At 44.2% G+C, this 13,837-nt stretch overlaps 1 protein-coding gene across 1 annotated transcript in view; it reads right to left on the bottom strand.

Moving 5' to 3' along the window:
• Positions 1-13,837, bottom strand: part of pdia5 (protein disulfide isomerase family A, member 5) — a 48,254-nt gene that overhangs the window by 9,896 nt on the left and 24,521 nt on the right. Inside the window, exons 9-14 of the mRNA XM_042084675.1 lie at positions 13,689-13,780; positions 11,609-11,680; positions 9,597-9,733; positions 6,166-6,236; positions 2,529-2,692; positions 48-178 (exon numbers count right to left, since the gene is read on the bottom strand). Of these exons, the coding sequence (XP_041940609.1) occupies positions 48-178; positions 2,529-2,692; positions 6,166-6,236; positions 9,597-9,733; positions 11,609-11,680; positions 13,689-13,780 (667 nt within the window). The remainder of the gene's footprint in view (positions 1-47; positions 179-2,528; positions 2,693-6,165; positions 6,237-9,596; positions 9,734-11,608; positions 11,681-13,688; positions 13,781-13,837) is intronic.

Raw genomic sequence — 13,837 nt, 5'->3', positions numbered from 1 at the left:
AAAAAAAACCCAAGACTGACAGAACTGTATTTTCTAGCAGGACTCACAAGGGGCATAGAACATGACCAGGGCGTGCTTCTTCTTCTTCAGCGCCTCCCTGAAGTCCTCGGCTCCCAGGTGGCTGACGCTGGACGGCCTGTCCTCCCAAGACTGCTCCGGAGGTGGAGGGGCCTGGGGACTAGATGGAGACAAGAGGTAAGACAGGAGAATATCCACCAGAATGACCGATTATAGAGAACAACAATACAGGCTGAAATAACAATGGGCCACTCTATTGTACATTCGTACATCTTGTCTGCTGGGAGAAACCACTAGACTGACACATAGTGGTTTATAAAAGCAAGTTTGTAAGAATGGAGAACAACAGAAAGATTGAGCCTTCAACCCCACAGGCCAAAATAGAAGTGGTTCACTCGACTGTACACCCATGTATCATGTCTGCCTGAGAGGAAGCACTGGACACACACACACACACACACACACGTTTATATGACCCTGTGGCAGGGTAAAGTGGGGCCTGCAAATGGACAAGAATGGACGCACCTGGAGATTGGCTTGCTTTGCCCCCTTTCCCCAACCCTGCCACTGTAAGCAAACGGAGGTTTACCTCCCTCTGCTGGGTGGTCAATCAGACCACAGAGCCTGGCTGCCAGAGGTCAATTGAAGTTGTGCTTGGTTAAGCATGTTCAAAATGAAATTTCAGACATGCCAGAGAAGGGTCACATCTCAGAAAACCATATAGATCCTGTAGGCTTACTGTCGCACATGGCATCTTCTCCAAACTGTAATGCACATCTATACAACCTATCTATTACTTTGACCACTGTACGGATACTTTGCATTGCAAATGGATGTGAACCCTTAAATATCCACAAGGAAAATCTCCCTGTTATGGTTCTAATTTTTAAAGATATAGAAGCATATTTACAGAGGGTCTCTACTTTGAGGGTCTATCTAACATGTTAATCAGACTAGATGATCAGATCATGACCAATGAAACCCCAGTTGAAATTTGCTATTGATTTTTTTGAGAGGATTGCTTCTATTGGCATATAGACTATTCCTGAACATGCTCACGTAAACTTGCATAAACTGCATTAGACACTCTTAAAACAAGCCCCCAGGGGTGTTTAAGTTTTTCCATTGTATTTAATCGCAAGTGACTAATGTAACGTAAACAGCTCTCAAATAATTAGCCTTTGCAAATAGTTTTTCAACTTAAAAAAACTTTTTTTTTAAGTTGTCGCCTGATCATCACCTGCATCTATCCAGAGTAAACACCACTCATTCATGGACCATGATGATTGCACTGGCTGGCCAGCTAAACAGAAGAAGACCATTCCTAATTTGTTGTTTAGCTGGTCGCTTAAAAGTTTAAAAAAGTTTAAAAAGTTTAAAAAGCCTTAAAGGTTTAGACATAGATTAGAAAATCGCAGACTGAGCACCCTTCGTAAGTATGGCCCCTAGTCTCTAAGGATCAGCAGAGCAGTCAAGTGTAAGAACCATTTTTCTGAGAGGCTTTTGTATGGTCTTCACGACTAACAACTCTTGACAGTAGCTCAGATGCACACGACCTCTAGCTGGATGACTTGAGACGTGAGAGCGAGTCTCTGCTAAATCCAGGTGAAACCATGAGTGGCCTCTTCAAATAACTCCAAAAACCTCTTCAGACATGCACACCTGACCCTGAAAACAAACAAACTCCGCCAGGTTACAGCCTCGTCGTCATGGCCGGCTATTTATAGAGCGCCGTCGCGGCATCATATCGCATCCTCATGACGAAGGACACCACGGAGAAGACGACGCGCTTCACCTGCCAGCGACCTCTGCTCCGGCTCCCCATCCCCACCCGAGACACGTCGCCTAGATGGATTGCCAAGGGCACGGAGGTCAGACACTATTTATCTGGGCCACTTGAAAGAGGTCGTAGCTGCGAAAATAGAAAGCGTGATGCAGTAAGCATTTATCCCTCATCTGATACTAATGAGCGCAACGTGGGTAAAAGCAATTCTCACAAACATGAACTCTGCATCAACTCAGTTTCTCCTCATCTGGGTGTTAATAACTGTAATCTGGAATAATCCTCGTCATATTTTGACGACTGGATCATAAAATCCCAGATGAGGCGTGCTTGCCTCACGATGCTCGCTACATGCTGTTCACTTCGATCGCAGTGGCGTGGACAGAAAGCAGGAACGAGAGAGAGAGAGAGAGAAATCTTGAAGTGATTTTCTAAAACATGCCAAGAAATGAGTCAACATTTCCTGTGCTGTAAAAGTCTTCCAGATATCCAGAGTCCATAAGTCATATGTCATCGGCCGTGACATGGGGCTTGAAAACACTAAACATGGTCGATGTGTTTAAGTGATATGAGTGAAGAGTGCGTGAGAAAGAGAGAAAGAAAATGACGGTGAGAGAGAGAGAGAGAGAGAGAGAGGGGGGGGGGGGGGGGGGGGGGATGGGCATGGTACAGAGAGAGTGAGAGAAAGAAAAAAAGAGAGACAAACAAATGTCAAGAGCCATCTCACTTCTGCAGCCACTCGATGATCTTGTCCTTGGTGCGGAGCTGGGGCAGGGTGTACTTGTCCTCTCCTTTCTCAAAGTACTTGACCGTGGGGAAGCCGGAGATCTTGAAGCGCTCGCCCACCGACTTGTGGATTGTGGTGTCCAGGGCAGCCAGCACACCGGGGCTCTGAGACAACAAATAAACAAACAAACAAAGTAAGAAACAAACAACTGAAACCACACTGAGCAGGAGACAGCAGCATCCACTGAGCTCTGAACTTGCATTTTACACATGAATAAACACATGAAGACTTTTCTATGGGAGCAGAAGAACACATTAACCCTTAGAACCCTAAGCTGTTTTTAGGGCATTTTCACTACCTTTATTCATAAGGATTTATTCTGGTCATTGTAAGTGCCACACACACATATTATATATTGTTTTTTTCAGCAGAGTCTAGGCTATCCAGATCTGTATTCATGTATTAGTACTAGCATTGATTTTATTTTGATTTTTAAAGAATTAAAATATAAAAATCATATTATAAAAATTCTTATATTTTGACCTGTATCTCACCACAGCAAGCTCATAGCTCTACATGCATTTCATGTGTGTGTAGGGCAGACTGTCCTGAAATGGGCAATATAATTGCCATGTTGGAGGGATACTCTGGGGCTGAGCAATTTACAGAAATATGTGGTGTGTGATTTACAGAAATAAATGCCATTTTTTATTTAGCGATGAAAAATGACCATTCTGCACTCCATATCTGTGACACGAACTGATCTGACCTGACTTGACCCAAGTTTGCCTGTTAGCATGTGTGACTATGGTGTATGCACACATGATGATTCTCAACTTTTTACTGCATTGCCATGAACAAAGTAAAGGCAAAAAAGGTGTTTCTTTGTTGAACAAATTGGGATGCAATGTGAGCCTTGAATTGGATGCCATGCAGGAATTTGCTAGGATCTCAAAACCGGATTATGAACATGTTTTGCCATAGAGAAACACACGATAGCGTTGGATTATAAACATGCTTTGCCACAAAAACAGACAAAAACGTGGGGTAAGTCCAGCTATATGAAGTTATTATTTTGCTGTCACTTTGTCTGTTTTATAACCCAGAAAGATGTATTTGGTATCAAATGATAGCTCTGTGTCTCCTCTTTCATCTAACATATGTGGCATATATATCCGATCACGGGTCCGCGAGTAATTACTCCGAGAGTAATGGGTGTGCAGCGTTGGTTTGTGTACATGACGTTAATATTTTGCAGTCACTTCGTCTGTTTTTATAAGCCAGGAAGATCGATATCCATGGTACCAATGGATAGCCCTGTTTCTCCTCTTTCATCTGATATGCTTGCCATATCTATGTGATCACGGGTTCGCGAGTAATTCAAACGAGAGTAATGGGTGCGCAGGTGAACGCAGAGAAGTATAGACTGTAAATATGATGCAATTTGATTTAATTTCATGATTTTTTTTTATTTTCATACTTGATCGTACAGACAAGTGCGTAGTCTCTTTGGAAAGCCCCACTTCTTCTCTGTCATGCAATAAAGGTTTTATCTCGTTGCGATGAACAGTCGCGGAGCAATGTAACAAGGAAGAGAGGGTGTGTTTTTTGACGCACTTTGCGTCAATCGGGTTCTAAGGGTTAATGAGCCTAACAAAAAACAGGATTACAGAAGGTTCCTCAGATCCATTACATAACAGACATACCATAGAATCCTATGTAATGACAGACAAGGAAAGAAAATCACTTCAATGACCTGATGAAAAGGCTTGAGTCTTGCGGTTAGCTCAACGCTCCTAACTGCTGCACTTGACAGTAGACTCCAAATTTGGAGATACTTAATTTTAGATTACTTGATTGTGATCCATGACTTTTGCCCTCTTGTAAAGAAAAACAAATCTTGTTGGAAAGAAAAGAGAATTACAAGGCTCTCGAGTAAAACTACTATGACCTTGTAAGGCAACTTCTAACAGTGAACAGATTCATATTACTATCAAAAAGAAACCTTATTCCAAAAGTTTCAACTGTAGCATTTCTGTATGTCCAAAATAGCCCCCAGGTTCAATTACACAGCCTATTAATAGTTAGTGTGTTGTCTCTGAGCTTGTTATTCATGATTGCATGCTAATTAGCGTAAAGAAATGAACTGCCGCGTCAGTGAGAATGGCTGGGCTCAGGCCAAGGCGGCCAGAGGTAGCTGGCGCAGATGAGGTGTGTAATATTTAAAGGCCTGTGGCTCACTCTCTCTCTGACAGCTGTCTGCAGGAGGCAGATAATGAACCCACACTCAATTAAAGGTAGAAGCAAAAACTAGAGCGCTTCAAAGTGCTGAACACTGGATTTTTAATAGTCTCAGCTGGAGGTAAGATTTCCGTCATCTCACGCCTGACTCATTATGTGTGTGCAGCAATGCCTGGTACAGGAAAAGTGGTTTTTAGTCAGAATGATAACTTTGTGCTCAAAAGAGTTTTTCATTCATGCTGAGCTACAAACAAGCACTCAGTAACAATATTTACGTGTGTCTTTGTTAAAAAAAAAATCCAATCTCCCTCAAAACAAACAAGAAACTGTGAATTGGACACAGTTTACTACGACAATGCATTGCGCTTTCATTCCAGCGTGTCTCGGCACACACGCAGAGGAGTGGATTCGGAGGAACGAAAACAAATGACATCAGTCTGCAGGGACATGAAGACCTGGCTGCACTGATTAACACGAAAACTTGCGTATCACCCCCCCCCCCCCCCCCCCCCCCCTGAACCAAAAGCGCCGCTCCCACACACAGGCACACAGCCATCCATCCTCCCTCCTCTGGAGTGTGAGTGGTAGGCCAGAAGCAGGCTGGGTGCCGAGGGGGAGAGCGAGAGCTCTGGGGATGAGCTAACCACTACTGCGGTGACGAGGGCCCTGGCAGCCGCTACAAAACGCTGCCACTGGAGTATTACCTAAAGCTGCCGCCACGCCCAGAGCTAATCAGAAACAGGACACGCAACATGACAAGGGGGGCCTGCTGCAAAGGTCGTCCTCTTGCTGCCTCGGTTATAGCTTAACTGCAGGCTTTACAGCCTTTGAGCACTCTTTCTCTCTCTCTCTCCCTTTCTCTCTCTCTCCCTGTCCCTTTCTCTCTCCTCTCTCTCTTTCTTTCTGAAGTGACTGGTGGGGGTCCCAGTCACCTCCACAGAGATTGGCACCCCTTGATAGGGATGAGTGGAGAGCAAAGGGATTATAAAATCAATAAGAGCCTGCACAAGGGCACACTGTAATTCTCCGGTGTGCAAAATACATTTGATTTCATTACTGCTAAAGAAAAGCTGAGGCATTCACGGGAGCATGAGTTATGACATAATCAAGTGCTCTCGTAAAGAGAATGTGACCTCCTGAAGTAATCCAGGTTTTTTGGGACGGCACAAGTCATCATCGTATCCCGGGTAGGCTGAAACTAGAAATGTAAATGCTTGGGACTGTTTCTGCAACATTTTGCAGATAATGACATCATTTTAGACATTTTAAAACATGCTTACGAAGCAGAGCGGCTCTGAAGCTTTTTTTTGTAGGTCAGTGCTGATTTTACAGTCTGAAAGAGGAGTGGTGCTCATACATGCACGTCGGCGAAGAGCTGAAAGGGGAGGCCACTCACGTCTGGGTCTTTATTGAGGAATTCGGCGGCCTCATCATACTCCGGCTTCATCTTCTTACAGTGGCCACACCCTGAGCAGCAAAAATCAAACAAATGCATGGGGTTATATAAGTGGACACACACACACATACTCTTGCTCACACACACACACAGACACACACACACACACATATTCTTGCTCACACACACACACACACAGACACACAGACACACACACACACACCCGCTCACAGGTCATTAAAAGGACTTTTCAGTCATTCAATGTCATAACCGTCCACTTCACGCCAAAACAACATGGTGAGATTTACACCAGCCCGTCAACTCTCTAGCAATAATAAGACGCACATCGATAAATTCAAATAAGACCCAACACACCCACAGCTCTTACAGCAATTTCATTATCCTAAAATGTCCGTACTTACCGTAATAATCCCTCAGAGCATCAGGAGTGACTCACCCTCTCTCAGACACGGATGAAAGCATGTCTCTTCCGTGAGTGAACTAACGGCACATGTGCGTACATCGGGGCATAGCGAAAAACAGGACCAGGGGAGTTCCCTTCTCTACCCCACCCTCCTCTTACACCTCTTTTCCCCCTCAAACTCGCATTGGCAGGGAGGCCAGCAGTAAGAGTCATGGCTGCACACGACCAAATGTGCTCATGAAACATTACACGTATTTGATTACACAATGTGGAGTGGAGAGGCTCTCTCTTCATAAAGCCTGTTCTTATTATCTCGGATGGATTCTTGTGGTCATTTCCCTGGGATTTTCCCCCAAATAGAGTTCAACACTTTATGGATCGATGATGATTACTGGACGGTACTGGACCCCAAGGGACCAAGAGCTGAGGAGATGTGTTGGAAATGCTTAGTACTTGTAGTCTTAGAAAGTGTCAGACAGAGTAGTGCAACTAAACCCAAGAGATGTGTCAGAAAGAGTGTGAGAGTGTGTGTGCCTAGGTGGGTGTGTAGGCTGGCATAGACAAGGACAGTGTCCTTAAATTACATGTGTCATTTGTGTGTGTGTGTGTGTGTGTGTGTGTGTGTGTGTGTGTCTGTGTGTGTCCTCATGTGTCAAATTTCTAAATGGAATAATAAGCTGCCAGAGATAGATGACATCCATCCATGCCCTCTGAGAAAATTAAGGGCTGCTGTTGAATTTTTTCATTAAGTTTTTCATTAAAAACAAAATAAATGCTTTCTTTAAGTGATGCTATTCAAAACTGTGACAGACAGCAACATCTATTAAAATGCTCTGAGCCCTTCATTTCAGTTCCTTCAATTTCTGTATCTTTCATCTATGAATAGCTATAGAGGCCATATCAGCCTCATTCCCTTTTTTATCCTTAGACAACCCCATGTTGGACAGAAGTTTGTCAAGAACCAGACCAGCTGAAATCAACATGTCTGGTTTGACTGTCAATACAGAAATATGGAGGCATCTTAATGGTTTGTTTTCATAATAAAAATCTATTCTTTCCAAATCTGCCAGATGCTAATACCTAACAGAACAGATGACAGCAGATGAAAATGTCAGTTTGATGAAGGAGAAACAAATGTGCTTGTAAACAGTTAAGTTTAACCTCCATTGTGGATGGGTCTAGACAAAGTGATGAAATCCCTAACTGACCATCCAAAACATGGGGTCTGTACGAAACGGGAAAAAATGCTGCCTTCTAAGATACCTTCGTTTTGACGAATTTTGAAGGCAGCGTTGATGTATCCTTCATGCTGCCTTCAACGTCCAAAATTCGATTTAATTGTGAGTAACTATTTCTGCAGTCGAACGTTACGTTATTCTTCTTTCTGGTATCCTGACAACGGCGTTCTGTGTTGCTATCTTGCTAGGCTGTCCGAAACAAAGTTTGTAGCCGTTACCTTGATGCCTGCTACGGCAAGTGACTCGGTAGAGAGCTGAAGGCAGCGAGACAGCAGACAGCTGCCTTCTGTTTCATACAGATCCATGGAGATCACCCGACAACCTGGAGTAAGTCAGTGGCTAAGGCTACCACTGGAAAGTTTGGAATCAGTCACAAGAGACTGCTTTAAGACATTTTCCATCATTCGTCTTTCAATCACATTGCGAAAGTAATAGAAAATAGTCAAGACATTGAGGAGTTCAGAAGTGAACATTTCATCTAGAAATTAGAATTCAGTGCTCGTCCTTAAAGCTGTGTAAACATTTTGGAAACATCGTTCTAGCTGTTAAAATTGTTTAGGTGATCCAGAGAACTTCTAATGCTTCCTGAAACGCCTCTCGAATTGGATTGGCATGATGGGCACTTTCTGTCATACTCGGCTCTATTGGCCAATTGGATCCATTCCTTTTATTGCACTGTCTCAGATGTTCTTTCTCTCTCAGAGGGCCAGCATTCTTGTGTGACTTCCCTGGAGAAGAGATTGGTGTTTTGCAGCTGCTGTTTCATAAAGCTACCACATGGCCCCTGAGCATTTGATTCTCTAAGTAGAGAGAAATAATCTTCTCTTCCAGCACAGTTGTGCACAAGTAACTCCCATCTCTCTCCTTCTGTCCTGCTTAGAACAAGCTTTAATAATTGCTTAAATATGACCTATTTCTGATCAATTAACTAGTATCTTAATTTTCAAAAAAAAAAAAAGTCTCTCAGTGATTCCAAACTGTGTCATCATGTTTCTCAAGCTTAATGCTTCTCTAGCACTGTTAGTTCACAAATGTTATCAACCCATTTCAGGCAGGTTCAGGATGGGAAATGCCTGTATGTTTACACACCATAGCTCTTCTTCTACTTCTATAGACACAACTCTGTATCTCACTTTTTAATGTTTCTGAGAATGATGCACTGATGTAATTCATTGCAAATATTATAAATATATTCATGCCTAGCAATTATATCTGATGTATACGTTCACATGTTGACAGTGATGTGCAACAAATAGCCAGTTTGTGCTGAATAGTAGGAAATGTTTTTTTTAGTTATGAGAAAAGTCAATGGTTTATGCACGTCTCCATAATAGGTTTCCACAATGAAAAAAACCCTCATAGAAAAGCATGGGCCTCCAACATAATTGAGGAGCGTAATGGGAATGGATTTAGTCGGCGGCTCTGCTGACTTCATAATCATCATCATCTACTGTATCATAATAATTATCCTTTGCAGAGATGACTTCTCATCTACTGAAATGATGATGGACCATGGCACACATACTGATACAGCTCTGACTGATAATTGGCAAAGGTTGAGATCTCAGCTCAAACGGGGGAGAGTTGATTTTGAACAGGCACTTAGTGGTCAGCTCAGAACAGTTTTGCTCATGCAGTGGACTCCTCATTCCTCTTGCCCCACTTCAGACAAACCCTCCCGTAATGATGTTCCCTGATAACGAATCTAGAATACCCCCAGAACTGGGCGAGATCGGTTTCCGTCAGCAGGTTCTACGGGGCGTACTCACATGGGGCGTAGAACATGATCAGGGCCGAGGGGTGCTCCTCCAGGAAGGTGTCGAAGGTGTCGTCGGTCAGATGAAAGACGGCCGAGTCCGACTCTGACCAAGGCACCTCTGGACTCTTAGGCTGGGGAGGCTGAGGACTACATGCAGCAGAAACCGAAAGAGTGGGGAGGAAAAAAAAAACAACAAATTTTTGGATAACAGACATTGGGTGTTTCTTGTATTATGAGAAGCAGATACAGAGGTAAAGGACAGAGAAAGGTGCTTTGGTGCTACACTGAGTTTGACATAACAGGCGCATATTGCTAAGCAGCTGGAACATCTGACTGATCCGACCACGCTCCATCATTCACTCTACCCCTGGACAAATCCAAGGACAAGGCCCTAGACAGCTAAAGGCCCGGCTCCTCTGAACTGTGTTCTCTTGGGATCGGACACCACCACCGATAGTACAAAGATGACGGCCGAGAGCCAAACTCAAACCCACTCGCCCAGGAAAAGTGTTGACAACAAGTGTTGACATTCCGTGCATCGACCATAATCCCATCTATCCAAATTTGTTCAGACTAACTCAATGGATTTCGCACTGCAGCACTATGTCTTCCTGGCATCCTCCAAAATCCACTCATTTTTTCATTTCCTTTTCACCCCCCCACTCGTTCTTTCTTACTCAGGGAGACCACAGGTGGGCAGGCAGCGGTGCTGTTCCATCTGGGGGACCTCAGTGAGCCTCTGAGGGTCGAGGGCTTCAGGAGCCGAGAGGCTGCAGCTGGCTGGGGATGTCTAATGCACTCCACTCCCAAGGCTCCTCGTCAGCCTCACAAACCAGGTGTACCCCACTTACTGGTGCACCCCTGCCAAAGGTCTGTGTGTCTGTGTGTGTGTCTGTGTGTGTGTCTGTGTGTGTGTATGTCTGTGTGTGTGTGTGTGTCTGTGTGTGTGTGTGTGTCTGTGTGTGTGTGTGTGTCTGTGTGTGTGTGTCTCTGTGTGTGTGTGTGTGTCTCTGTGTGTGTGTGTGTGTGTGTCTGTGTCTGTGTGTGTGTCTGTGTCTGTGTGTGTGTGTCTGTGTGTCTGTGTCTGTGTGTGTGTCTGTGTGTGTGTGTGTGTGTGTGTGTGTGTGTGTGTGTGTGTGTGTGTGTGTGTGTGTGTGTGTCTGTATGTCTGTGTGTGTGTGTATATGTCTGTGTGTGTGTGTGTGTGTCTATGTCTGTGTGTGTGTGTGTGTGTCTGTGTGTGTGTGTGTGTATGTCTGTGTGTGTGTGTGTATGTCTGTGTGTGTGTGTGTGTGTGTGTGTGTGTGTGTGTGTGTGTCTCTGTGTGTGTGTATGTCTGTGTGTGTGTGTGTGTGTGTGGAGAAGGAACACTAAATGAAACAGCTGTGCTCTCAGGGTATTCTTCAGACCTGCCTGCCATCAGGCCTCAGAAGACACTTCCCTTCCCGCATCCGCACACACTCAAACTAACTAGAAATCAGAGGCAGCAGCTGCTACAATTATACACCCTTTGGAATTTCTCAACCCCTCCACAGTTTTTTAAAACCAAAAGGCATTTTTATGTGAAATCTGCACTTAAGTGGTGCTTGCCATAAAACATGCAGACAGCCTCAGTGATGATCACAGCTCAAAAGGAAAGAATCCCTCTCGCGCTTTACAGTTGGTTTTACACACAGGGAGAAGCTTTTAGAGTTGGCTGTGGCCCTCCCTGACAAAAGGAGAATGCCTCCCAATGTATACAGTCAGAGATGCCTAGTATGTGACCTGTGGGTCACTGAAGCACACTGTTATTGTGAAAGCCATTTACCATAGACATAAACAACAACTAGCTCTTCTGGCTAAGAGGAGAGATATAAAGTGGCTTTGTCTGGGAGGGGAAGAGGAAGAGAAGGTGAGGACAGTCGTATAAGAGTCGTGGAGTGTTGCGTTTATGAGAGAGAGAGAAGGAGAGAGAGAAAAAGAGAGAGAAAAAGAGAGAGAAGGAGAGAGGGGGGAGGATGCTAGAGAGCCGCCTTTACTCACTTCTTTAACCAGTCAGCAATGTCCTTGGCCGTGGCTCCGTAGTTTTCATAGTGATGCAGGAACTTCCCCTTCCTTTTGGAGAGAGGGAGAAACAAATGATGGCTCATGAAATCAGTGCTTGGTGCTCAGAGCAAGGCCTTCAGGGGGGTTTCAACAGAGATGTTCTCTTTGTGCTGTGTATGTTATTGGAGATTAATGATATGATTGGATTGTGAGTAGTATACCTACAAATATTTCTGCTCCAACAGAAAATTCATGCATAGTTTTATTCTATGATAAAGAGCAATCCAGGTACTCCAGGCAGGGTGAGGAGGAGGAAGGATGGGCTTAAAAAGCTTTTATTATAATGGCTACATAAATTAAAAAGCTAATACTGTATGTTTTGACCAAACAACCTGGTCTTTGTCAGGGCTTAACATTCAATGGCTTTTAAATGTTGCCATTATAACAAAAGGTTTTAAATGCACCCCTCTTCATCCTTACCCTGATTGGAGTGCCTGGATTGCCCTTTATCACGGAATACACCTGTTTCCCTTTTTCCAAGAGTATACTTTTGGATATACTCCTTATTGATAGAGCAACCAGTTGTCTGCATGAAAGTTTTTCCTGTGTTAGTTAGTTTAATTTGTTTCTTATGGAAATAACTAAGCGAGCACCTGGAGAGAAGCAAGGGATTTCTACCTTAGTTATTTCCACTTTCCAAGACTAAGAGGCACAATGCAGACTTAGTGGGCAGAAGATATTGTTTTGACACTAGAAGAATTGGAGTGATATTGAGTTGGGGGACATGGCTGGTTCCTTATGCACCAACCCTGAAAAGTACTGTGAGGTAATTTGAGCAGCTTGCCACAAAATTACCACCACTGAAAACTATGGAAGGCTTTTAGGCAGTCCCTCACTATCTTACTGCTCAACACATTTAGGCATTTACAAGCCCTCTGCGAGATCCACATGTAAGTTGCTGGTCTGTCCTCATCTGCCCTGCTGAAAAAAGACTTTTAATAATCAGTCTCGGATCCTAGGCTGAAGTTTCTGCAAACATGGTCGAGGAGCTGGGCCATTTGTAACTGTCACTTATCAGAAGAAGGGAGAACAAAGCTCGAATGCCTGCATTGTTAAAAACAAAAGCGTGTTCTTGCGACAGCCCGTCAGCTTTTATTTCAACTGAGCTGTTAAAGACCCCTTCCTTCGGAATTTATTTCTGACTCCATTCTCTCTCTGACCTCTAAAATGTTTTGAAAGTCCAAGAAAAAAAAAACTTGTGCTGTTTATGTACTCTGTTGTTTTTGTTATTGTTCTCAGGCTCTGTCGCACCACTCTCAAGGCAAAGACGTACACAGTGCGAAACACGCTCAGCCGTAAACAACAAATAACTCGTTGCTCCTCTCGCGAGTGAAACTCGACTGCCGAGGCTGAGGAGTTTGGAGCGGGGTGCTCATTGTGTTTATCTTCGATGGGGCTCATTACGGTAAGCGATGATGCCGGCGTGGTCGTTAGCCCGAGTCTACCCCCAGGACCCTCGGGGCGCTGGAGTCTCAATGAGAGCAGATTCCGTTGGAGCCGCCCGCAGTCACCGCAGACACTGGGTAATTAGCGCCGCCGTAATTAAATGACAGTGAAACGAGAGAGAGAGCGTTTAACTGACAAATAGCAGATCATAAAGGCTGCGGGAAGACACGCCAAAAAGTACAGCGCCGAGAGACGAGATGCGGGGAAAGTGGCGCACCAGACGAACACCCATGACAACGGCAACACTTTGTAACGGTAACACTTTGTGGCGTTTTATTTTCGAAGGATAATTTGGTGCAGTTTTTGGTGTTGAAAAATGGAGAAACCCTGCAGTGAGCTTGTGCAGTATTCACAGAGCATTCACCCATTTACAAAACTTAATGGATTTGGTATGCAATGATGAAATAATCCCTGAGAAAATTTACTTTTAGGCTGCCATAAAAAAAATATGGATATTGTGATGTAACACTTCTTGTGTTAATGTGTTTATGATGTGAAATGTGTGTGTGTGTGTGTGTGTGTGTGTGTGTGTGTGTGTGTGTGTAGAATGACTCATGAGATACACACTCACTCAAAGTAGCAGAAGGTCGGGTAGCCCTTGACGTTGTATTCCTGTTTGAGGCCGTCAAACTCGGCTGGGTGCACGTTCATCCCTGCGAGCACCTGGAGAGAAGCAAGGGATTTCAGTCCAAATCAACAACCCAACCGCGAGGCACAGGG

Source organism: Alosa sapidissima, chromosome 2 (assembly GCF_018492685.1).
Source record: "Alosa sapidissima isolate fAloSap1 chromosome 2, fAloSap1.pri, whole genome shotgun sequence".
NCBI classification, from domain to species: Eukaryota; Metazoa; Chordata; class Actinopteri; order Clupeiformes; family Clupeidae; genus Alosa; species Alosa sapidissima.
The sequence above is the reverse complement of the archived record's forward strand: the minus strand, read 5'-3'. Positions and strand labels throughout refer to the sequence as shown.